The 25,403-nt window shown below is 41.8% G+C and overlaps 1 protein-coding gene across 1 annotated transcript in view; it reads right to left on the reverse strand.

The window, feature by feature from the left end:
• Positions 1 to 938: 938 nt before the first annotated feature.
• anapc1 (anaphase promoting complex subunit 1) overlaps positions 939 to 25,403 on the reverse strand; it is a 61,304-nt gene continuing 36,839 nt past the window's right edge. Inside the window, exons 39-53 of the mRNA XM_008300024.1 lie at positions 24,674 to 24,752; positions 24,519 to 24,593; positions 23,584 to 23,636; positions 23,280 to 23,427; positions 22,946 to 23,142; positions 17,526 to 17,612; positions 16,658 to 16,775; positions 14,464 to 14,541; positions 14,300 to 14,367; positions 13,990 to 14,128; positions 11,750 to 11,836; positions 8,214 to 8,309; positions 7,437 to 7,626; positions 3,538 to 3,669; positions 939 to 2,050 (exon numbers count right to left, since the gene is read on the reverse strand). Of these exons, the coding sequence (XP_008298246.1) occupies positions 1,908 to 2,050; positions 3,538 to 3,669; positions 7,437 to 7,626; positions 8,214 to 8,309; positions 11,750 to 11,836; positions 13,990 to 14,128; positions 14,300 to 14,367; positions 14,464 to 14,541; positions 16,658 to 16,775; positions 17,526 to 17,612; positions 22,946 to 23,142; positions 23,280 to 23,427; positions 23,584 to 23,636; positions 24,519 to 24,593; positions 24,674 to 24,752 (1,690 nt within the window). The 3' untranslated portion in view covers positions 939 to 1,907. The remainder of the gene's footprint in view (positions 2,051 to 3,537; positions 3,670 to 7,436; positions 7,627 to 8,213; positions 8,310 to 11,749; positions 11,837 to 13,989; positions 14,129 to 14,299; positions 14,368 to 14,463; positions 14,542 to 16,657; positions 16,776 to 17,525; positions 17,613 to 22,945; positions 23,143 to 23,279; positions 23,428 to 23,583; positions 23,637 to 24,518; positions 24,594 to 24,673; positions 24,753 to 25,403) is intronic.

A 25,403-nucleotide genomic window follows, 5' to 3' on the forward strand; every position in this document is an offset into this window, starting at 1 on the left:
TCGTGGGTCGAAGGGTGGTTTATGGTTGTGGATGCTCAGTCAGATTGGCATCTTCTGGAATTTGGAGGCCAAGTCAACGGTGTGAGCTCTTGATCATGTTCCTCGAGCCATTCATCAGCAGTTCTTGGAGTTTGGTTTCCAACCGGGGGAGGATTCTGTCATCTACTAGTCATCGAGATCATCAACGTTACTCCCTACAGCTGTGATTTTACCCCTTTATCGGGCAAAGATACATAGATATCGAGTCAGTTTAGCAGTTTTGGACAGACGGGCATCGGTTGAGTAAATGGATGATTAGATTTCAGTGACTGGGATTTCCACCGTCACACAGTTTTAGGTGTTGATGCTGCTTTCGCCGGCAGGAAAGTCCCACGATCCTGAGTTTCAAAGCCGTTGGCTCGACTCAACGTTTACATGCAGCTGTGAGGAAATCCAATAGGAGCACAAAACTTTACAATGTGAGGACATCCTACTGCACAGCAACTGACTATTTGACCACTAAGGTGACTTTTATTGAGTTTTATGGTCAGCAATGTGCAATTCATAACTGGAACCTTCAGGATTTTATGCAATCTGGATTCAAACCAGCGTTTTTGTTCCAACATCTGCTTTTATATATCTGTAAAAATCATCACCACAAAGCATCACCGCCCTGTTCGGGAAAAAAAAATGTAATGGAAGCATCTCTATGTTGTACATGCCACCTGTTGTACTGTTGATGTTTTTAATTTGAATATCAAATCAGAGGCACAACAAAGCTAGATGTCTTCCAGGTTGAATATCACCTGAAGAAATTTACTTTTTTGTATTTCTTTCAATGAATTTTGTCACCGTTTTGTTAAACTATTCTGCAAACAGTCCATATAAAACTAAGGATACCAGGCTGGCAGCTTGTCTAAAAGCTACGTGGCAGTTTCAGAGATTCACGAAGCGACTTAAAGGCATAATGTGGTTTATTGACTGCAAAAAGACAAAACAGGCAAAGTTTAAATAGTGAGAAAATTCACAATTATCAGTGGAGCCCAGTAGTTTCATACCAAACAACGGCTGGAAGATTAGGGGACTTCTTTCATGTGGGAAACCACCCGAACAATGTTCTGATCCTCGACTCACTTCAAAGGAGCTTTATCTTGACCACAGCGATGCAGAGCTGGCGTCGCAACAAGGAGATCTGGGCTAATTAAATGCGAAGCTGACGGCGGCACGACTCAAACACTGAGCGCTGATAACTTCCAGGTTGAGAGAGCAGCAAAACCTCTGCTTATCTTTACATGAAATAACAGGCAGGAAATGTAGGAGGCACTTTGTTGAAGGTTGCCTTAAAAATGGAGAACATATCTGGGAGTAAAAACTGAAATGAGAAAACACAGAATAAATGACAGTATTCATGGCTTGTGCAGGTACTTTTCAAGTTTATTGTCTTGCCGTGGTGTTCTTGTCCCTTTAATACAGTGGCCTGGACTCAACAGAGCCCCTACAGGTAGCAGTGACACCTGTATGACTCCAGTACGTTTATTATTTCTAATTTGTGTTCGTTTAAGAAAAGTTGCCTGCTCCTGGACTCTTGAGCAACCCGTCCACAAACCCTGTAGATTGGCTGCAGCACAAAAATGGCACATTTCCTGCATAATTACTGCAGTTTAAACTTTCATAACACTGTAAAAAAGAAAAACTACATAGAAATATTATGTTACAAAGCTCTAATATTAGCAAACAGAGTCTGTATTCTCCAAACAGTCCGCAGAAGCAGGGCAGCCATGTTGCAGTGATGCAATAAGACTGGAGGTGTCTTACTGCTCGTCCCGCTCGCTGCAGCTGTCACACTTCAGTCCCACCTGTGCTCGCTCGCGGTGTAAGGCTTTGAACTGCATCTCTGAGAAGTTTCCAGCCCGCCGACCGGTTCGCCATCAAAGTGCTTGCAGAGGGAAGTGTTGCAGTGTCTGTGGTCCCGATGCAGAACCCAGCAGGACCGGTGCCAGCCTCAGCAGGTCTCTGAGAGGGATGCCCAGCTGGCTGCTACGCGACAGGAGATCACCGAGCGAGCTGCAGCCTGCAGGAGGGAGAGAGCAGAGCCTCAGCATCACTGTTAGCAGAGTCACTTCTGCTGTGGATTTGCATAGGAGCAGGAACTCTGAGAAGCGACTACTCAGATCCTTTACCTAAAGAATGAGTGTGTAGGATTTAGTGGCATCTAGCAGCGAGGCTGCAGATTGCACTGCTGCCACTTTAACATAAAAATGCACAAGACCGTCTCTGAAGTCAGTGTTTGGTTTGTCTGTGTTAAGCTACTGTCCAAACATGGCAGCACAACACAGCAGGCTCTGGAGAGGAGTTCTTTTTCCCTATGTAGACACAGAGACCATAGGTGTGGTCCAGTATCCATACTAACATACTAGACAGAATGCAAAACAGACTTAACATGTCTCAGTTTGCCAAAAATACCCCCATGTCCTCCTACATCCAGTCAGATTCTGCCGGAAGCAAGCCGCCGTGCTTTTCTGGCCATTCTGACCCACAATCCTCTGCACAGTTACTACATCACAATAAATATAAAGAAGCTTTATCTGCACAGATAGATTTCACATTACAGACTGCTACGGTCAAAGCTTAAGGCGCATTATTAGGATGAAGTAATATGACCCAGTTGTATGCATACAGCATGAAACAGAGCGTCTTTGTGAGGTCAGCTGTACATAGAGTAAACAGAAAAAGCATTTGGAACGCAGCTTGTGTACAAAAGATGGTCTGAAAAGTGAAGCCAATGCAGATGCCTAACAGGCAGCAGGGGGAGACTCCTCTGGTTGCAAAAAGAAGTCAGATTCTATAGAAGTCTAACAGAAAATCAACGTATTTCTTCCTTAATTTGTTACCTCAATGAACATTTTCCTGAAGAGTTTATGGTCTCAGTTGCTAGTTTCAAGTGTCATTCAATACAGAATGATTCATTTAGTTGATTACAGTCCCGTTTAGAGTAAAACAGATGATTCTGCTTTAGGGTGTGGCCGCCTTGTGATTAACAAGTTGCGAACACTCGTCATGTCCAGTGTTAAAACTAAGACGGTGAAGGCAAAATGCCAAACGAGTGGCTCCAAGACAGCATTCAACAAACCAATCAGTGGCTACAACCATCTTTTATATATACGTGTAAATATGAAGGTTTCAGTCTAAGCTAACAAATGCAACGGTTCCTATTTACAGGCAACAAAACGTAGTTATTCAGTCTATATTCTATTTCTGCTAATAAATACTTCTAAACTATCAACACTGGCTCCTAAAATAAAACTACAAATACAACAAAACTAAAAATACTCATTCAATTACAGCATTCAAAGTCTCTAAACATACTAAATTTCCAGTATAAAGTGGCAGAAAACAGATCTAATAATAAAGTAACTCAGAACAACTGAATAAACTTTGTACCAGAGAGGTTTTAAAACTACCTGATCAAGATAAATTCCTGCTGCTGTTGTGAGTGTTAACACATAAATACATGTGTACACAGGTAAAGCTGGAAAGCTTCATGTGAGTTTGTTTTACCCTCCAGCTGTGTGTGTGTGTTCCTGAGGCAGGGGATGGAGCGGTACACCAGGAAGGAGGCCAGCATGGCGGACTGGGCGTCCCTGGAGAGGCCCTCGCCCCTCATGTAGGACCGCAGCGCTGAGCTGTTGTCTGGAAGAGAAAACACACAGAAGGAATACAGGTGTTGTTGTTTGCAGCGTTGTAGTGTGACAGGTTACCTACAGGCGTCATTACATATCGTAATGACTGTCAGGTAGCCGCAACTTCATGTGATCAGCTCTGCTCTGATGATACATCTGTAAAATATCATTATTTTCCACATCCAGTGACATCAGTGGCATATCTGAATCTCCCACATTTGGAAGAATCTGTACAATACTTCTGTATATTTCTTGTTTATTGTTTAATTTCCACTGATGTTCTCTACACGTCTGCACTCTCCCCATTGCTGCTGCAACACTGCAAATGTCCCCGCTGTGGGTTTAATAAAGGCTTTTCTTGTTTTATCTGATTTTATATCACAAGCAACAGGACTAAAAATTCAGTTCAGTTTATCTGTTTTCTTGTTTTGGGTCCTTGAAGATGACTAGACCCGCTGCTACATCTGTGTTTGTCTGCTGATCTACCAAACAGGACTTTACTGAACTCGCTGGCCACACACAGAGTGGAACAGGTCGCCTTATACACAGTGGATCATGTGTTAGAGGCAAAAGCAGACAGAGAACAAAAAAATCACCTAAAAGGACTCGAGAGCTTGCAAACAGATCAACATGAGAAGTTATTGTTGTGCAGGAATGCCAGAGTAATGACTGGAAAATGTTCATCACCCTAAAAAGAATCCCTGCCCGTTAGCTCAGAGGGCATTACTAGCCATCAGCTCTGGTGATCTGGTCAGAGCCAAGCATTTTACGAAGGGTGTGGACGGTTTTGCACTGAAACTGCAGCAATAAACGTCTGTTTTAAGGTAGGAAAGCATCTGCTGATCAGGCTCTGTGTCTGATGAGTGTTTCAGTTTGGGGAAAAGTCATCATGCTGTTATGCTTTTAATGTTCCAGGAAAAAAAGGCCTGCAGAGCTTCCTTTAAAGATCATGTGCGGATCAAGCAAAAAATTTGGATTAAATTCGACAGATGTGATGTCTGTCCTGTCCTGTTTGGTGTTTTTTTTTGAGAGAACAGCGTCGTGTCAGTTGGCAGAGCTCCGTCAAAGGTGGCTGGTGGACAGAAACAAAGAAGAAATGCAACCCAAGGAGGCATGTAGCATAAAAATACAGCTCTTTACAGGTATTTTACTGGGTTTCTAGGAAGTTCCTTCATTCCTAAATAGTGAAAACAAACTTAAAGACAATATGAAACTGTGAAAACTTGTTTTCTGTCCCCAGGCTGAAGGCATCCTGGTTTGTTTGTCAACCCTCTCTATGGTAATTTTCAGGAAGTTTTTTATGCAAATGACAAAATCCCAAAATATCCGGAACACTTGTGCGAGCAAAAGGTCTCATTTTTCTATATTTACATAATGTGGATCCTATGATGCATCAGAACTTCACTAGAAACTGCTCCTTTCTAAAGTATTATGTGAAATCCCATCGTTGTAGGTAAATGTGTGTGACTTTATGTATATTTCAGTCTGTTTTATGTACAACTTCTCTGCATCACCGACTTCAGAGGAGGAGAAGCGGTTCTAAGAAAGAGTAAAAACCAGAACCAGAAAGAATACCAAGAAGACCCAGTCACATATTTCAGTCATGGGTGAATTCCAGACAACATTCCTGACTGTTGAGGTCAAGGCAGTTGGGTTTTTTCTTTTCGACTATCTACCAGAGCGGAGAGGCTTGATGAGACGTACAAGTGAAGGCACATTTGAATCATTTACACGGTCGCAGCCTCGTCCAACTGCTTCACCTGTTTCCCACGCCTCCCGGTGAGCGCTCGTAACCGTAGGTATGCGCGTGCGAGTTCAGTGAAGGAATGTTGAGCTTGTTTGAGTGTATACACAGTGTGTTTAACTTCTAAACTATGACATTAATGCGCTACACCCTGCATGAAAAAACAAGCTGAAACACATCCAGCCTGTGAAGCGCTCGGCCAGCGACACTGCTGCTCAACAGAACCCAAATTAACTTCCTGCCTGGTGCAGTCGAGGTAACAAACAATGATGACATGGTGTCGTTTTTATCAACGGTATCTGTCCATCAAGTTGGCACACTCAGATAACGTTGCAGATAACGTCTGACTTTGTTTATTTTTCAATCACCCGAGGAACTGATCGCTGTTTTGAATGCCGTCAGTGTAACAGCTGACTTCACTCAGATGTCAGCTGTCATATGGCGGACAGTTGATTCCGTCTCCTTGACAACTCGCCTAAATGTCTTTCAGCTGCGTTCACACCTGCTGCTCAGGCTTCACAGGGGTCTCGCTGAGGTGGTGAGCAGGTTTCACCATCACATGTGATCGGGACTTAATGTGCTTCACTTATATTCTTTGTTTACATCTTTTCCTTCAGTTTGTGATTTGAATGTAGGTGGAAAAGTCTGCCTGTATTTATATAGTTTGTAGTCTGATCCCCAACTCCTCACGTACTGCCACGTTGTCTGGACCCCTTGGCATCATAACTGAACGAGCTCATTTTTCAACATGCAGTGTAGCTTCATAAACACATATAAATCTGTGAATGTCAGAAATAGACGTCGGCCAAATGTTCTCTGCTGATGTTGCTGCTTTTCAGGCAACGGCAAGTTTCCACGATCTTACATCAAACCGTGATCTTTTCCTAAAGTTAACCAAGAGCTTTTTGTGCCTAAGCTAAATGAAACGACAAAACTAATATAATAAATAACAGTCTGACAAGGGACACGAACATCCATCCAAAGCAAGTCCTGCGCCGCCACGACCCCCCAGCCTCCTTAAGGCTCCTTTAAACTGGATAAACTCCTGTACGTTTATCTGCGTCAAATATTTACGCAGGTGACGCCGACTACAAAATGTATATTTCTGAGAAGCCGCCAGTTTTTTAAAAAAACATAAAGAACAGTACTTAACATCCTGGAAATGGGAACATGCTGAACGGACTGCAGGGTTTCTCAGAAAGCAGAGCGTTTTCAGTGGAAATGGTTTTGCTAGATGTGCATTACTAAGAAGAGAACGATATCTGAGCCTTCTGTTCGACGTGTTTCATCTCGTCTTCACCTTGATCAATCACTACGCGCATCAGACACGGGCAGAAAACAAACACAAGCAACCCACACATCAGGCGTTTGCTGACATCTGTGTACAAACAGAGCAACAACAAAAAAAGTAGAAAGTAGAAATCCGCCTTTACAGAGTTTCAGGAAGAATTAGACGTAACTCGTTACAGATGTGGCCTTATTTACACCAGAACCAGACAGATGTTTGTGTTTTTTTTAAACTGATTAGTCAGACAGTGTTTTGTGGTTGAAGTTAAAATACAGGCAAGGCCCCAAAAACCTGATTTAACCCAGGCGACAGACCGTTAACACCCCAAGAACGTGGCGACATTCAGTGCGACACATCATCCTATAAAGTTAAACTATCAAAAGCATACATTTGAGACGATCAATAAGCAAATCAATACAGCAGATTATTACATAAAGCTCTACTGTTACTCTTGAGTTAGCTGCATCCTCTTGCTTTTGCAAAGTGACGTCAACAAATTGTGTTTTTAAGTTTTGCCAACACTGAAGTGTTTATCAATTCGTGTCAATTATCCTTCTATGAAGTGACTAATCGACGAGCAGCTTCAGCTTAAGCTTTAAGGTTTCTATCATCCTTCCTTAACTTGAATCTTTACACTTATTAACGTGTGTAGAAAGAAAAAGCTACCCTCTATGCAGCAACAGACAAGACAGACGATCTGTGCAGCTAGATTAGCAAATATATTATATTAAACGCCTCTCCTCACCTCTGAGCCAGCCGTCCAGGGCCACGTCCACCGTGTTCTTCATGACGGGCAGAAACTCGGAGGTGAGCAGGGTGTCGTTAGCGTTGGCGGGACCCTTCAGCATCCTGCTGTCCCACAACTCCACCACCAGACGAAGCTGCCACAGAGGGAAGGTCTGCAGCAGGTCGCCTCGACGTAGAGCTCCGACCGCCTGAGAGACACCAACGCAAAACATGGGTCAACACGTATTTCATCTCTGTCGGCGATGTCAGGATTGCCAGGTGTAGGAGACGTTTTATATTTTAAAGCTTTGTGACTTTCAGATTGGCTAAATTTTGGATTATAATTGTGTAATATCTTTATTTCTCTCAAATGCTGTATAAATACTCACTAATGCTGCAAAGCAAAAAAAACATATTAACAAAAAAAAGAGTGTAATTGGTGCAGCAGCAGGTAAAACAAGACAAAACAACTGCAACCAGAGTCTCCACAGGTTTAGATTGTAACATATTCATCCTAATAATCTGACATTTGGTGCAATTTATGTGCACAATTTCATTTTTCCCAATTATGCTCCAAGGTGTATGTAAATCAAATTTAATGCTTTTAGGCTTCAGTTAATTTCACTCTGGAATGAAAATCAACGTGGAGACCTTAAACTGAGCTGAGATGGAGAGTCACTCAATTTCACAGCGTTTATGTGTTGAACGTCTGCGCTATTGTTTCGCTCTAAAAACAATAACGGGTAAAAAGTCAGGAGGATCGGTTCAGCTATTCGTCACGGTGCGATTGTGGTACCTGCTCGATGGCGATATACGTGGGCAGCATCTCCGGACACTCCTGCGTCACACATTCATAGAGCATCGCCGAGAACAGCACTAGAGTGTCCTCTCTCTGCGGAAACACACAACACAGCGAGCGAGCGTTATTCCAGTCGGGTTGGAGGACGTGTGACACCAGTTCACTCTAAAATAACAGACGTTTTCACAACATGGAACCACGACACAGCAGCTCCTTCACACAGATTTAACATGTAGTGATTTTAGTGTTTTATTCAACAATTAGATTTTTTACATTCCAAAATACAAGCAGGATTCTGTTTTCAGATTTCCTTTATTGTGCCAGTAGGGACATTTTCAAGCATTTTGCACTTCTTCATTTGAGCATAAATCACCTTCTGACCAATTTGCATTTAGTTATCCAGCTTTAACTTTTCCCTCTCCATATATGTATGACAGTTTCAGGTAGTTTTTGGTGCAAACACACCTTGTTTGTGCACAACCAGTGACTTTGTTCTTAGTAACGAGGAAGGTTCTTGCACACAAAAAGAAAGACGGTTAAATGACTTGGAAGTTCCTGGAAATTTCCATGGACGAGTGTCAAACAGGGAAATCATGTTTATTATTCCACTGTCAAAAAAATTCAACTCGCTGCAGGAGATTTATGTTAAAACAGAGATGAGAGTTTTCCACAGAAGAACAAGTACCAGTCTGGACGAGGATACTCATTTATCAAGAAGTTGTACATTGATTTTAAAAAATAATAATAATAATTTACAGCCGTCTATTTATTTCACCAAATAAAGGCAGGAAACTGGATATTCACGTCTAGAAATGAAGCTATTTCACACCACGTTACAAAACCAGACAGCAAAAAATCTTGCAATTACTTGCCAGAAAACACGTTGCTTGATATTTAAATACAAAAACCGTGTTCACGTTTGATAAATACAAGCAGCAGAGGCAGAGTTGGTGCGATTGAACCGATAAAAACAGACGAACAGCAGCCACATGTCCTCTTTGTTTTTAAATTCAATTACAAAATGTTACGCTGCAGAATCAGTAATTTTATTCCATTTCACTGTTGGAGCTGAAACGTGCGACCTCTGCAATCTAACCAATTAACCCCACGCGGTAATGAAGCAGCCTCTTTACCTAGAAAATAGGAGTCAAGTGATTAATAGGCAGATCCAGCATCGGTCACGACGATCTATACAAGCTTCGTTAAACCCTTAAACTGTCGTGTGTACGACCGTGTGGATCAAGTTGAAACAGTGCTGCCTCATCCAGCTGCTTTCCATTAATCTTTTTGAGCAGAAAACTGTGACATGGATTTCGATTAAATGATTCAGACATTCATGGTTTCCACATGATCACGCCTCATGACTTTGGCGATCCTCTGACTTTTCATATCTGCAAAACCGCCGACGTTCATCCGTCTCAGCTGTGCTTTGAGGTTAGTCGAGTCACAACAAAACTTTGACCAAAGCACAACGTTGGACGAGTAAAACCAGCAAAGCAACTGAGACGAATAAAAAACATAAAACAATCATTTATATCCAAATCATTGTGCGTGAAATTACAAGGAGGATCATCTGTTTTGTTGCACTCAGATAGAAACTGAAATTAAATCTAAATCAGAGTAAAATCAGGTTTTTTTGGGGGAGGATTTGAACACTCGTGTTGAAGTTCATGACCTGATCCATGATGGGAGGCAATTCCAAAGTTCTGAGACTGCCACTGAGAAAACCCGGTCGGCCTAGAAAGCCGGTCTAGATTCTGCTCTAATGACCTGAACAACGCGAGACATCAGAATGCAACAGGTCTGGGGCCGCCGCTCACCTGGTTGAGCTGGCGACCCATGTACACGGGCTAGAGTCTCTGATGCAGCGGCCATGGGTTAGAATCCCGCTCATGGCCCTTTGCTGCAACCCTTCCCCCATTCTCCTCCCCAACTTTCCTGACTGTCCTATCTAATAAAGGCAAAAAGGCCTGCAACAGGTCTGACAGATACACTGGGCACACACAAACAAAACTTTACGAATCAGTGGTTAAACCTATGCCTCCAAACTTCTGCAAGTTCACCATGTGCATATTATCATTTGTCTGAAAGTCAACAGTTCATCTTCAAAGAGCCACATGCACGACTGCTGACTCTGAGTCTCGCTGCCACGTTGTGTCACGTTGACCCAACCAGCCCTGGAAACACTTTCTGCTTCGTCCTGATACACACATGTGGTTCAAGGTATTGACTCATTTAACACAGTCTGTAGATCTACAGACAAAAACACAAACACAGACAGAGAGTCTGGTCAGCAATTCCTGTTCGCTTTTACTTTTTCCGCTCAAGGCGGATGCGTGTGTTTGTAAAGTTAGTTTCATTTCACGATCTTACATAACGTCTATCTCCTTTCTATTTATTACAGACACGTTTAAGGACTGTATGTCATTCAGGAGAGCAAAGCGTACACGCCAGCTGCATTTACATTTGGACTTTTCCTGCATCATTAGAAGTTACTTGATGCTGATTTAATCCAGGACACATGAGGTGTTCTTGCTCGTCTTCGTGCTTACCGCTTGCAGTTTCTTGAATTTTTTTTCAAATATATGTGACGACGAGATATGTGGTTGCTTATGAACCCTCCATCCTGAAGAAGACCTGAATCAGGCCAAACAATATTAGCACGAATGCACGGTGAATGTAAACATGTTTGTTTCGTTTCGGGGAAAGGCAGACGTGTCTGGGTGTTTCCCCCCCCGCTGTCTGGAAGGAAAACGTTCGGAGCCGAGTGTCAGCAGAGCAAAGAGTTTGTGCAGTGATAGCAGCCACAGAATAACACTGATAACACGTTTAATCATCTTGCTCCTCCACAGACTTGGCCGCTCCGTGTTCGGTAATGTTGCTCTTAAGGGAAGGGCAATTTAATTCCCAGTGCAATTCCAAGCCAAACATGTTAACAATGAAGGCGTGATCAAACAGCGAAATCCCCCCTGATACTGTCAGAGATCCCCGGAAAATTAATCAAACTCCCCGCTGTGGTTCTGCCCGGAATAACCCTCTCAAAAACACAAATAAACAACTGTTTCCTAAAATCACACAAGAAGCAGACACACGGCGAGCGAATAAACCTGGTTAAGTCACATCGTTTACATTTATATTTACCACATATGGTTCAGAATCAAGCAGTAACCCATAATTGAAGGGAGGCTTTTGGTTCCTTCCCACTGTCGCCAAGCGCTTGTTCAAAGGAAATCCACAGGAAACTTTGGATTTGTTGGTTTCTCTGTTTAAAAATAAAGGTCTTTACCATCGTATGTGAAGGAATATGAGACGGCACATGTTGGGAATTGGCGCTATATGAATAAAATTGGATTAAATTAAATAATTGATGACTGAGCTGGTATTTCTTTAGATAGAATCGTGATAATGGCACATTTTCTTAAAGTGTCGTAGCGTAGATGACCGTTTTATGTGACATGGCTACCAGATGGAAACTATGGAGTAAATCTGCCTCTCGAGTGCCTCCAACATCTATTTCTGGGCGTAAAACTCACGTGTTTCATCCCGTCAGAGGTTTTACAGAAGAACTCGGCGAAGGAGACGAGAGCAGGCTCCGAGGTGAACGTAGAGATGGCTTCGGGCTGCGGGAAAAACAAAACAAAACAAGGAAATTGTAAAATTGTTCAGATGAGGCAACACAGAGGAGGTAGAGGGGGAAAAATGGAAACAAAAGACAGTTAAGGAAGCGTGAGAAAAGATTCAGAAGGTATGAATGGAAGTAAAGGAAGGGAAGGAGATGTGAGCGGAAGAAAGGAAAGAGGAGTGCACAAGAAGAAAAAAAGGTGACGTGGAAGGAAGGACAGTGAGGACAAGTGGAATAAATAATGCACATTTTTCTTCCCCCTCCGGATCCTGCAGGTATATTGACAGCATATACTGAGGCCATCAGGAAACCAGTAATAGACTGTCAGCCACACAGCTGCCTGCTGAACCCGTAGTGACAACCTGCCAACGCTGGACACAAGCATTCACTGGGGAGGAGGTCGATCCAATTCCACTCACGTGTTGCTCTGCTTTCAAACCCAGTTATTAAAGGGAAGGTTGTTCAGCCGCTGAACCCCGAGCAGTTCCTGGGTGCTTTTCTGCTCCTGTCACATTTTTAGTCACTGTCGGCTCATTTTTCACGGCAATACAAAGTCCTGCACCTCTATGGAACCATGACTAGAAGGAGAGAGGACTCAGGAACCTGTTTTTTGCAGTATGACACATTTATAATGCCATTAATTAGAACAACAAAAAACCTGAAGTTGAATTTCTTTGATTATTATTTTTACATAAATTGAAAAGAATGGAAACAAGTCCACACATTTGTTATTGGGAGAAAATGTTCACTCTACATCCTACAGATATTTTATGACTTACATTTCAATCTGTTTCCAAACTCTCTGCTCTGTGGAAACAACCTGCAGTTCATATGAATAGTCTCAGAATTTTTTGTCACTGTTTGTTTGTAACTGAGTCTTTGATGGCTCCATGTGGTTAATACAAGGGTTGTATTTTTTGGCAAATTTTTTAAATCAGACGTGCAGAATAAAGTCACGATTTTAAGCTTAGATTTGGATCATTTTCACGGTGGAACTGCATGCCACAGATGTTTAGTCGATAAACACATTGAAGGTGAAAATCCAGTGATTCTTTCTTTTTTTTACAGTTTGTGGTTAGTAAGTGGTGCAATTATGGTGAATCTTTTAAAGGCAGCAGGTCATTCAAACCTGCCGGTGGGTTTTCCTGTTCAGAGGGTTAACAACAAAATGAAAAGTTAAAATACTCATTGCAATTTTGGTTTCATTTTGCCAACATGGCAGAAACTTTCCAGCAGTTGGACAGCAAAAAATCGACATAAAGCAGCTCCAGGAAACATCAAATGTTCCGTTTGACCATGACATAGGTGGACAAGTGAAGACGGATTTTTTTTTACCTCTTCTCTAGGATCAGTTAAAATTCATGTAAGATACGGAAGAAATCACTTACAGAACGACACAAAACAGGTTTCTGGATGCTAAGTTTAGCAAAAAAGACTTTACCACTGAGTGAATGAATCAACATTACGAACCTATAAAACCTGCTGCATCTGGAGCAACAGAATCTGATTTAGCTACTAAAAAAAACCTTGAGCCTCCTGTGAGCTGTGTTCGAACGAAACACTATTTAATCTTTTTAGAGGCAGCTTGTTTGCAGATGGAAAAGGTTGCAACTGACTCAAACTGACAAGGGTGGTGCACAAATTGAGGTGAGGGCGTGCCTGCATGGGTTGACCCAAAAAGTTCACTCTGTGCAGAAAGACTTCATTAGATCACGTGGAGGGACGTAAGAGAATAAACACACTGCAGTTCTTTTTTTAGTTTGGTAAGACGGAGACCAAGTTGTCAGTTTGCAGATATAAGACTCATTACAGGTCCTTCAAACAGCAAACTGAAGGTCTTTTCAGCACCTTTGCTTGATTTTCTGCTTGTATTATAGGAGAAGGTAAACTGTGAAGAAGCACATGGCGTAAATATGCTTGAAAACCAGTGAAATCTTCTATTTAAAAAAAGTGATTTAGCGTTTATTCAGTTATTTAAAATCACCTGTATTACGTACACTATTGAAAAAGTATGCATTGCTGTTCCTTATCTGTTTGTAGCAAACTTTAGCACATATAAGTAGAAAGTTGATGCATCTAGTCTGTGTGTACTCCCCCAGATCAGCTCTACAGGGACTACATGGACCTCCAGTGATGGATGTGGACTCTCACCTTGAAGGCTCTGACCCCAGAGTTGCGGTGGTTGACGGTGGTGGCCAGCAGACTCTTCCAGCCCTGAGGGTCATCTTTGTAAGGCAGCTGCCCGGCTCGTAGTTTTACGTACAACACTCCGTCTCTGGACAGGATGGACCTGAGGGGGGGAAACGGAGACAGGTTATCGTTTACATCAATAGACCGGATCTATACGTCAGATCACAGCTTCCCTTTGGATTCCCCTGATACATCGGTGGCATAAAAACGTGTTCCAGAATCATTGTCACACACAGTTTTTGAACAGATGACGTTTTCTCTGTGCACTCACTTCAGATGCTGCGTTTCTTTGCTGAGGTCTACCGACAGCTCCCAGTATCGTGGCCCCTTCACCTTCACCTGCGACAAATACAATACACAGAAAGTAAATAAAACTTGTAAAGGTGTGTTTAGCGGCAGACAGACATTAGAGATGGATATGGTGTCAGAATTTACCCGTTTGAGGAGGTGCAGCTCTGGCAGCATGGTGGGAGCCATCAGTTCCACCGTTGTCTCGTCGTACCATTTGGTTTCCTGAAAGACGAGGATATGGAGGCATTACAACACGTACAAAAACAAATCTGTGAACACCTCACAGCTGCATTAAACTGTACAGAGCATTTATATGAGCCTTATTCATGGTATTTGTGACTGCATTTAGACATAATGTGGATGTAGCAACACAGAACAGCAGAAACCCGACTCCTGAGGGACAGCACTTCCTAAATTTGAAACCATCACTACCCGCATAGAAGGCTTTCTCAAATATTTTGCATAGTTTGCATGTTCTGTGCCTGTGTTTGGTTTCTCCAGCTTCCTCCCTCCCACACTCCAAAGACGTGCATGGTGGGTTAGCTGGATTCTAAATTAGCCGCAGGTATGAATGTGCATTGTTGTCTTTGTGTTAGCCCTGCGATGGATAGACCCGGCCTCTCTCCTCGACTCAGCTCCAGCCTCCTGCAACCCTCTACAGGATAAAGCAGGTATAGCTAATGGATGGATCATATAAACTGTCTGTAATTCTCTCACACAAGGAGCGACGTAATGACTGATGATGTTCAAGCCGAGCTCTCTGCTGAGAGTTAAATTGAAGTGAGGCGGTGCTGAGCGCTGACAGCAGCAACAGGCTTTAACCTTGGATCATCCTTCATCTGTGGAACTACTGTACGAAGACAGCGCTCCATTCAGTCCATTATTTATTCCTGTAAGGACAACTGTATGCTGAGGCTCAACACCCAGCTCAGCACAGGAATACATCAAGGTGGATTTATTAATAAATACCCTGAATCTGCAAACTAATTATGAAATGCTAACAAATACCTCGACTGATGCATCAGATGGCTCATATCGTCACAGATGCGTCGGCATTTCAGCATTTATGTCGTCTGATAAGAAAACTTTTTTGTTTAAACATAACGCGGCGGACGAGATGACGCACATCAAGCCGCAGTGACGCGCTCAAAGATGCTCGCAGTGTCTTGGCCGACATAGAAAACAATGGGCGCTGTGTTTCACACGTCGCCTGTGAGTGTTTCCTTAATACTGTGAACAAATTCCTTAAAAGGTTTATTAACATAGGTTTTGTTGGGTATTTAGGGCATTTTCATTTCCTCCCATATAAAACCGGAGCCATTGTTGGCTTCAGGGACGGAAACTCCTGAAGTTTTTCCAGTGAACTTAAACACAGCTCATTTACTCTCCTCTCTCTAATTCAGGCGAGCTGAGATTTAAGTCTCTCAAATTCTACCTATAGATAAAATCAGTTGTAATCAAAATGTTTAACAGGTGGAGAACAAAGGGGTACTTCTACAGTAGGTTTATTTATACAGAGCGGAAACAAAACCTCACACAGGGAGGCTTAGAAAAGACTGCTTTTATAGTTTACAGGCTATAAATAAGCAATATTTTACTCTCCTTGTCTGTATGTTTCTGAGTCATGAACCACTTCTGCCTTTAAACATCTAGATCTCGACTTATATTTGTGAGTATTTGCAGCTTTCAGTAAGATTAGTGACTGTATGAGAAGACACAATGAAATGCAAAGAAAAACATATATACAGAATAAATAAACAAATCAACAATGTTTTAGCTACTTATAAGCTGGTGCTGCTCTCATAATGTGCAACAGTTGAGAAACAAGAATGAACAAGACGCCACCAATGTAGTGATTTTAAGCAAGATGTATTTTTTAATTAGTTGTAATTCGGAATGAAATTAATTTATCCGGAGCTGGTGTCTGAAGTTAGCAGTGATGCTGATGAAAAGCAGAACGTGGAGGTTTGGTGGACAGACGCACGTTTCAATTGAAGCCTCCAAATAAACAGAAACTGCCACATGTTGTAGGTTACGGTTTGGAAAACGTATTGTGTAAGTGTATGCATAACAACAACTTATCCAGAGGAAGCACAATGGTGGGCAACCTTACAAGGACTTGTGACAAAGAGAGAACAAGGGAAGGGTGGGGCGATGGGTGGTTTGAAAACATAAACCTGAAGCTTTAAATTCACTTTTCAATTAAAGAACAGCGAAAGGAGAGCAGCGGTCATTCTCACCACAAACTCTGTGAACCCGTTTCAAAATCCGCTACAACAAAACACACGATAAGTTTGTCATCCGCAGGTCGGCGGCTATGTGTACGACGTGAGCTGACCTTGTAGGTGACCTCTAGCAGAGCGTAGCAGGGCTTCAGGGAGTCCACATCCACAGGGACCAGCAGGCGAGGCTCTGCAGCCAGAACAGCCAGGTGCCGCAGGGCCTGAAGGTGGTATCTGCAGCAACAACGGCAGCATCAATGCATTATTTGCTGCACTAGACAATAAAGAGGTCAGTATCCGTTCTATTAACAGGATAAAGATGTTGTTATTCTCACAAACTGACACAAGGCCCTCTAAACTAAAAAAACTAAACTATTTTTGTTCATATTATTTGTTTTTCATTCATCATTGTGACTGCTCATTTATTTATTTTTTGGTAGTTACACATGAGCATTAATGTAATCCACAACTTAGTCTAACAATAAATCGGTCAGGTGTGTCGCCCCGACTTTAAGACACCATGATGTCATTTATCTGGACTCTACTGAGTCATATGTGAACCCATTTTAGGTGTAAAATCGGTTTTAAAAGCTTTCCCATCCTGACAAGGATTGCATTTTAAGAGAAAAATATATACTTTGAATCTTATAGCATTTAAAATTAAAATATTCAACATTACCAATAAAATGCTGTCCATGAACTCAATCAAAATTCTTCCAAAAAAACGAATCCCACCATAACTACCATCACTGAATGAGAGGTTTTATATTTAGGACAATGTACAGCATGTGCTTGTGTGTGCAATCAAGTAATAGTCACACATAATTTAAATTTTTAATGGTGCACTGATGCTGGACTGAAGACATCAACACACTCAGATTGCGTCGCATTCAGTCAAGTTCACATCCTCCTACGTATTTATCTCCACCTTCTTTGGGTGATTTCAGCAGAGTTTGGTTCTAATAGTGTGTGTGCTGGTCTCACCGGTTGTCGGTGCTGTGAGCGGGGAAGTGTGGGTACAGGGCACACAGCAGGGCGGCGATGGCTGAGTTGGAGGTGCTCAGGGTGTACCTAATATATAAAACAACAGCAGAAAGCAGCAGAAACAGTGAAAATACATTCCTCTGTACCCCTCAGACGCATACCTACTTTATGTTTGCAAAGCGAGCACTGAAATACACAAAAAGGAAAAAAAGGAGGAGCGTGTTTTGTGATCAAAACGACAGATTTCATGACGGTAATAAACGCAGGAATGCAATTCAATCAGTCAACACTGCACAAGTTTTAAATGATGTTGTGCTCCAAATTTTTTGTTATCTAAACCCGTTTTGTGTTGCGATGTATTTAACACCATCACAGGCCATAATCGAGCCACTTAAACATAATAGCAGGCAGTTAAGTGTGCACTTTGACTAATGGGGTCATGGTAATGATGCTAGGTCACACAATAAAGGCTGCCTGGGCCTGAGAGGTCATTTATGAGAGTACTTATTAAGAGTCAGCTGAGATGAATGTCTACCCTGCTGTTCTGTTAATGGCTGCTTGTGTCACGTTTAAGAACACTACATTCTTTTACCGCCAGTTTATAATTCAAAGAGCCTAAAACAGAAACTCACTGCCTGTAAATATGAAACAAAAGAGGCATATATGTAGTAAAATCTGGGCCAAATTCATTAACATGGGGCAATAATTATCACCTGAATACAAACTGGACACTAATTACTGCAGAAACTGCTGCTATCTTTATTATAGCAATGTACTGCTATCTGACGCCTTTTGAAAAGTGCATTTGCTAATCGTTTTCTTTCTTTTTTTATTCAGGTACATTTGTAATGTTACTCTTTATCTCAGATGGAAAGCACTTTAGGTCAACTTCTATGTTTTAAACGTGCAATATAATGAAGAGCAGTTTGGCTAAAGTTCTGATCTCAGTGTCAAAGTGACCTTTAACTCTTATGGATTTAAGGCAACTTATTTTGCTCAGTGAGAATTTCCTTCTTTTAACAAAACAGCACCTTTTAATGGTCACTTTAAATCGAACCACTCATGATATCCTGAAAGACAAAGCATTGTCTGTCAGGAAGGAAAACTTTACCCAGAATTCTAATCAATCAGTTTTACGAAAGGTTTTCAATCTCTTGACTCCAGCGGCTGCAAATCCGAGGTTCTTGAAGCAAATAGTCAATTGAGTGATAATAAACTAGTCATTTTTTTCAAGCAAAAAATGTCAAACTGTACTTAGTTTCAGCTTCTCAACTATGAGAATGTGATGCTTTTTACTGACTCATGTGACAACAACATCAAAACAAAATGAGCACATGAAAAGGCTTAAGAAAGTCAAATCTACATGATCAACTGAATGTATTTTCCTTCCTTTTCTCAATTCCTGTTTTCTTTTGAGTCACTGGACACTTTCACCTCCACCTCCTGAAAATATGTAGTTCTACAATAAGCCTTTGACATGTGATAGGCTGCAATGAGATGAAAATTAGTTTTCAACCCAAAAGTCGGTACAGGGCCATCGAAACCAGGACATATAGACTGACAAACAGATTGTTTCCAACTGCTGTCAGAGCCATAAATGCCTCCTTGTTGCAATAAGTGCAATATATTATAAATAGATAACTGCCACTACTTCTGTGTAATATACAGTGTTCATGCTTATTATTTAATGTCATCTTTTTATATGGACTTTTTTCCAATATATATATTTCTTTTATATTGTATATAGTTGTTTACAAAGTTTTTAAAGAGTTTTTATATTTTGCTTTTGCACTGAAAGGCCTGCACCTTACTTTTCGTTGTACTCGTTGCAATGACAATAAAACGAATCGGAATATAAAAACATCCTGCTCTTCATCAGATACTGTTAAAAACTGCTTTGCTAAAAAAAAATCATTATAAGTTTAGTAATTTAAACAAACAACAATCACACATTTCCCAAACTACTGCACGTAATCTGCATCTTCAAGACTGTCGAGTTGTCACACATTAACAATAGACTCAGACACTTTCTGCCCTCTGAGCGTTCGGTCAGCTGCTGCCACAGCAACAGGATGAAGAAGCCGTTAAAAGGAGGATTTCTGGAACCAGCCAGTTCTTCTGACTCACTTTCCTTCTGTGCTGGGTGCGACAACTTCTGCTAAAACGTGTGAACGTCCAGTGTGTGTGCAGGAAAAAAATAAAACTTCTGTTTTTACTATTGTTTTCCACCAACAATAAAAATAAATTTATCCTTTATTAGTCCTTGTGGGGAAATCTGTCCTCTACATGTGACCCACATTAAATGTTTTAGGAGCAGCGGGCAGCGTCCAGGGACGAACTGCGCTTCTGAAGCCGGTATTTTTGTCAAGGGCAAAGGCAGGAGGATTTATATACATGTCGTGTTTTGGTTTGAAACACGTGCGAACACAGAAAGAAAACTCTGCAAAAGAAAAAGGCCCAGTCAGCCTTTGAGCATAGACTGCTACGGACACGCAGCAGTGACCGTTAGCCTGGACACCGTGTGTGACTTGTGGCTGGAAAAAAAAAAACAACTTATCTTTCGCTTCAGCTTCCTGCTAAAAACACTGAATAAATGGGAAGAGAAACTAACTGAGCAAACAGAAAGAGAGATCTGGAGAGGGAAGGAAGGTGAAAAAAGGACACAGAACACAAAGAGCCACGTGACAGAGATTAGCAGTAAAAGGAGAAAATGAATGAGAAAAAAAAAATGGCTGGCACAGATGTAGCGATAACACAAATGTGAAGAGAAAGTTTCAACGGCAACAGGTGAGAGACTGAAAGGGAGAAAGCGAAGGAAGCGGCACAATGACACGGCAGTGACTCTGCTCTCCGGTGTGACCCGCGACCTCTGCAGACCCTCACCAAACCACTCGGGATAATACATATTTCAGCGTCTGACATTCAAACCTACAGTCCCTGCCGCCGCGAGGGCCTTTCAGCTACAAGTAAAACGTGACCCGAATGAAATCAGAAGGTCCATCTTGATTGTGGCTGTAGGTGGAGAGACATTTGCAGCGTGTAATGAGAGAGTGGGAGCTGTTGTTTTTCCTGAAAACACACAGGCCGAGGTCAGTGGTTTGAGCAACCTGGTTTGGGTGGGTGTGTGTATAAATGTCACTCATTATGCACAGCGCAGCATTCAAAGCAGACCTGTGTGTGTATTTGTGTACCTGATCCTGACTAGAAACAGCAGCGAAGGACAGATTTTGCATGTAGTTGTGTGTGTGTGTGTGTGAGAGTGTGTGTGCACTTGTTGGCATCCAGCCATTCAGGTGTCGAATATAATTAACCTCGATGTCCTCATCAAACAATCATGAGAGTGTGTACGTGACTGTGTTTCATCATTTACTACTTCCAGCCATGTCTGCATGTAGTATTTGGCAACACACAACTTGGTGATTTGAAATAATGACCACCTTTTTGGTATTTATCTTGCTGTCAATAAATGCTAGTAGGTCTGTATACCCTGAGTCTCATTTATCTTATTCCTCGGTGCCAGCGAGCTCCATTGTTGTCCAGAAATGATGACAGATGTTCCTTCATTATCTTGAGCTTAAGAACTGTAATTTAGTTCAGAGTCAGTCACACACACACACACACCGTCATGCCGCCATAAACACTCATTACAACACCAAAATTCATCTGTAGCTGAAAACAGACCAGAACAAACAGCCTATTATATCTTTTGCTCAATTTTGCAGTGTTCAACTGATTGAATTATAAAAAAGGAAACTATATTTGTAACCAATTTTTACGGATTAATCTAATTTGTCAGAGACAACATGTGATGTGTTGACGAGAAGATAAAATACTGAACAGCCTCAACCATTAGATGTAGGTGAGAACATTTGTGGAAGGTGGATTCTCTGATTATATCTACTCACTGAAGCAAGAAAGCTGGACATGAACTTGGAAACAGAGCATTGATTGGAAATCTGAAAGGCTAATTGACAGCAGCTGATTTTTGCCTTGAAAAAAACATTTCAAAGAAATAATCACGTGGACCGAATGAGTTCATTACATGGAGTGTGTTTCAGTTTTGTTTTTTCTGTGGGGAATCTGTAAATGAGGAAATGTTGCGTGACTTTTCCCACTTATGCTGTTTGCATAGTTGGCTTTTAATTTGCCTGATCAGCAATCAGAAATTCAATTTACAGATAAAAAAGTAGAAAATCCTTGCATTTATATAAAATAACTGCTTGAAATTTTTAACTAATTAATTTAACTATCTGAACTTCCAAACCCAGCGGTGGGTTTCAAAGGCATGCTTTCTTAAAAATAACATTTTCAGCATTAATCAGAGTCAGAAACTGTTAAAACAGAAAGAATAGTCACATTTTCAGCTATTTGCTGGGTCCTAAACTCCTCATCTCTGTTTGTCAGAAGCTCACTCAACTCTAAGCTTACAATTGTGACATTTCTTCAAAATCACTTTGTTCTACATGTCCTATTTAAAAATTCAGGAAAAAAACTGTTTGCACAAACTAGATTCTGTTAAAAACAAAAATTTCAGTGCTCCTCTGCTGTGTGTTTGCTTTTACAGAAACATGGCTCCATGACAGCATCCCAGACGGACATAAAGCTGGAGGGGACGACATCGTTCCAGGCGGACAGACAGGCAGCTAGCACTAAACTTTCCCAGAGCCGCTGCAGGAGCAGGACACTGAACATCGTCAGGGACTCCTCACACCCTCTCCATAAACTGTTTGAACTGCTGCCATCAGGCAAACGTTTCCGGAGCGTTAAAGGAAGAACCTCCAGACTGATCAACAGCTTCATTCCACAAGCTGTCAGAATGCTGAACTGCTGATCCAGACATGCAAACACTTCTTTATTTAACTGCTTTTAGGTTTTTGGATCCTGAAGAAACACTCTCTCATCTTGTTTGTACTACTATCGTATGTACAGCAAAATGACAATAAACTGGATTTGATTTGATTTACTAACTCAGGTGCGTCCAACAGTCACATGACAAAAAATTCAGAGACTATTTGGCTAAACTGGGCTGAACTGCAGGCTTTGTTTACACAGAGACATCAGGCAAGTAAGGAAGCAAATTAAAAACGTGAACAGTGAAATATCTACAGAACGTAGAGTCACCATTTTTTTTCTCTGTAATACGTGTCAGCACTCTGGAAAATGAAAAAAACCTTTTTGAGCTCTTTCAACTTGCAGTCATGGTTCTGCTGTTTCCTTAGCGGTTCAACACTTCATATTGCAGCGAGTAAATGAGCTCCTGGTGAGCAAAAATGCAACAGGAGCAAAAAAAAAACCCAGAAACCACTAGGTACGCTTGTGGTTATTCTTCTCATTGCTTGACAACACGAGTAGTGTTCAAATTGATACTGGGAAAAGGCCTGCACAGTCGTATCTGTAGTGGTTATGTGTTTGTGTCTCACCTGCCCCCTCCCAGAAAGAGCAGACCCAGCGCCATGTGATGAGCCATGTGGAAGCCGTAGTTCATCTCGCCGCCGGTTCGCTTGTGGAAGAAGCGACAGAGCTGCAGGACCTTCAGGTTCCCGGTGCCGGACATCACCATGGACATGGCCAGCAGAATCATGGACAGACCGGTCTGCAGGTTGTAATAACCCGTCTGCTGCAGGGTCCAGCACACGTGTGACAGACAAGGAAATATAAGAGATCATTATCTGAAAGTATAAGTTGGTGAGGCAACACAGAACCTTTCTTCTGTTAGGATCTTCAGAGAACGCCCAGACAGGACCAAACACTTACCACTGCAGCTGTACCGGCGAACGACATGATCTTCATGAAGGTCCTGGCAAACTCGTAAAGGCAGTCGAAGGCGTCAGAGTTGGCAGAGCCGGCGAAACGTAAGCCCAGCGCCATACAGGCTCCGGCTGTGATGTAGTCCTGGGCTTGGCTGAGAGAAACAAACAGCATCACATGATTAGTCCACTGTGGAGGCATCACTACCACAAAAACACTGATCTCTCACTATATTCACTTCAATACTCAAAGTTTAACCCAGAATTTAGATGATAAATATGAAATGCCTGATTTTGCTTTATATACTCACGCCATCGTCTCCATGTTGATGTCTTCGGAGGGATCGAAAGTTCCCCTCATGATCTGAAACCAGAACAAAATGTAGTATAAAAACAAGCATTGTGAATATCGCACCTTTAAATGAGCACAACATTTACCATATGTAAAGAAACTAGATTGATATTTTAAATGCAAGTCGTTGTAAATGAAAGATAAGAAGTTCCAGCGCTATCACCGGTGATACAATTATTCTACTTCTGCTCGTACTAACAAGCATGAGTAGGAAACAGAGCTTTATCGAAAATGCTGATTAAATTCAGGAATGATGTATTCTCTCTCTCAGATTAATTATGGATCAGCTATGTATATATTGATTACATGTACAAATCAAATTGTTAACACATCATGTAATTCTCAGCTCTCAAGAAACTCACACACTCACAGAGGAGAACAACATGTCCGGCACACCACCCATTCTGTGACTACATAACCAGATATTTTTTATATATTTGACCGCCACCCTTTCACGGCAGCGGCCCAAAGTGACGCAGCTTTACAGCAGACTAATTAAGCAGTGTGAAGTTCACTGCTTGTTTCCTCTGCAGCAGTTGTGAAAGATATTAGTGGCGTGTTTTCACCCTGAACTTTGCTCAGATAACCTGTTTGACTCAGAAGTTTTTCTGGTTTATTCAGCGAGGCTTTTTCTGCTCGTGTTTCTGCCTACGATGAACTGGACGTAGGTGGAGTATTTAGCCTGTTACGGTTTAAAACTAACAAAGTCCTCGACACAATCGGCTACCAGAGGTGGCTAAATAACTGAATAGATAAAGTGAAACCTGCCCTCCGCCACAGAAACTCATGGCTGGGAATGCTTGACATGTTATAGTGACTTGTTGCCAGGTCTGCATGCATCACAGCAACAACTATGTCCACTCACTAATGCCGTGTATGTGTGCATTTTCTCACCTGGGGTATGTTACTCTTGACCCACTCAGTATTGGGGAGGATTTCGTCCCACATGATAATGCACCGAGCGAGAGTCTGGAGGGGCAGAGAGGCAGGTGTATCAGATTAAGGGGAGGTGGAAAAACATTAAGACACAGCACTGGCGCCACACTAACCCTCAGCAGCAGAAACTCTGGTTTAATGAAGTCCAACAGGAACCAAGTGTCTGGAGGTTTCAGCCAATCAGCGATCGACCTGGTGGACAGAACCGGGATGAGAGAAAGGGAGTGTTAATACCTTCCTTCAACACCCTCTCAGCCAACATGCAGACGGCATCGGATGAGCCTTGAAGAAGAAAGGAACCTCTTGACCAATAGCTGGAGGAGTCTTTCTCCTCTGTAGGTTATGATGCTCTGATCGTGAATGTTCATATGGATGAGAAGTAGTGGAAAATTAGAACAAAGCTCGCTTTGGCCTGATTTAGGAAACTCAGAATAATCAAGGTAGAAAAGGGCATTAAATGGCATTGTCTTTTCATCATTTTAAAAAATAAGGTGTTAATTTACTGTGTTCTTTGTTCTGTTTCTTAAAATAAAACAGAACATTTGCCAGTAAAATCTCTCCTTTTAGACTTTCATTCCAGTGCATGTAGTATCCATATCTGATGGATAGTCCCAGACCAGTAAGGAGATAAATTAATAAACACAGGCAGGTGTTGTAAGGTTAGATTATTTTCTAGATTCTTATTCATCACGTAATACCATCAGGTCGGCATTTGATTGGTCCCACGTTTATTCTGCAGCATGACAACAACTTCCAAATGTAAGAAAATCAGAAAATCCTCCTAAAACCGCTACAAAAACAGTGGCAAATCTGGAAACCAATCTGCTAAGTACCTTGAAAAAT

The sequence above is a fragment of the Stegastes partitus genome, unplaced genomic scaffold (assembly GCF_000690725.1).
Source record: "Stegastes partitus isolate 25-593 unplaced genomic scaffold, Stegastes_partitus-1.0.2 Scaffold1490, whole genome shotgun sequence".
NCBI lineage: Eukaryota > Metazoa > Chordata > Actinopteri > Pomacentridae > Stegastes > Stegastes partitus.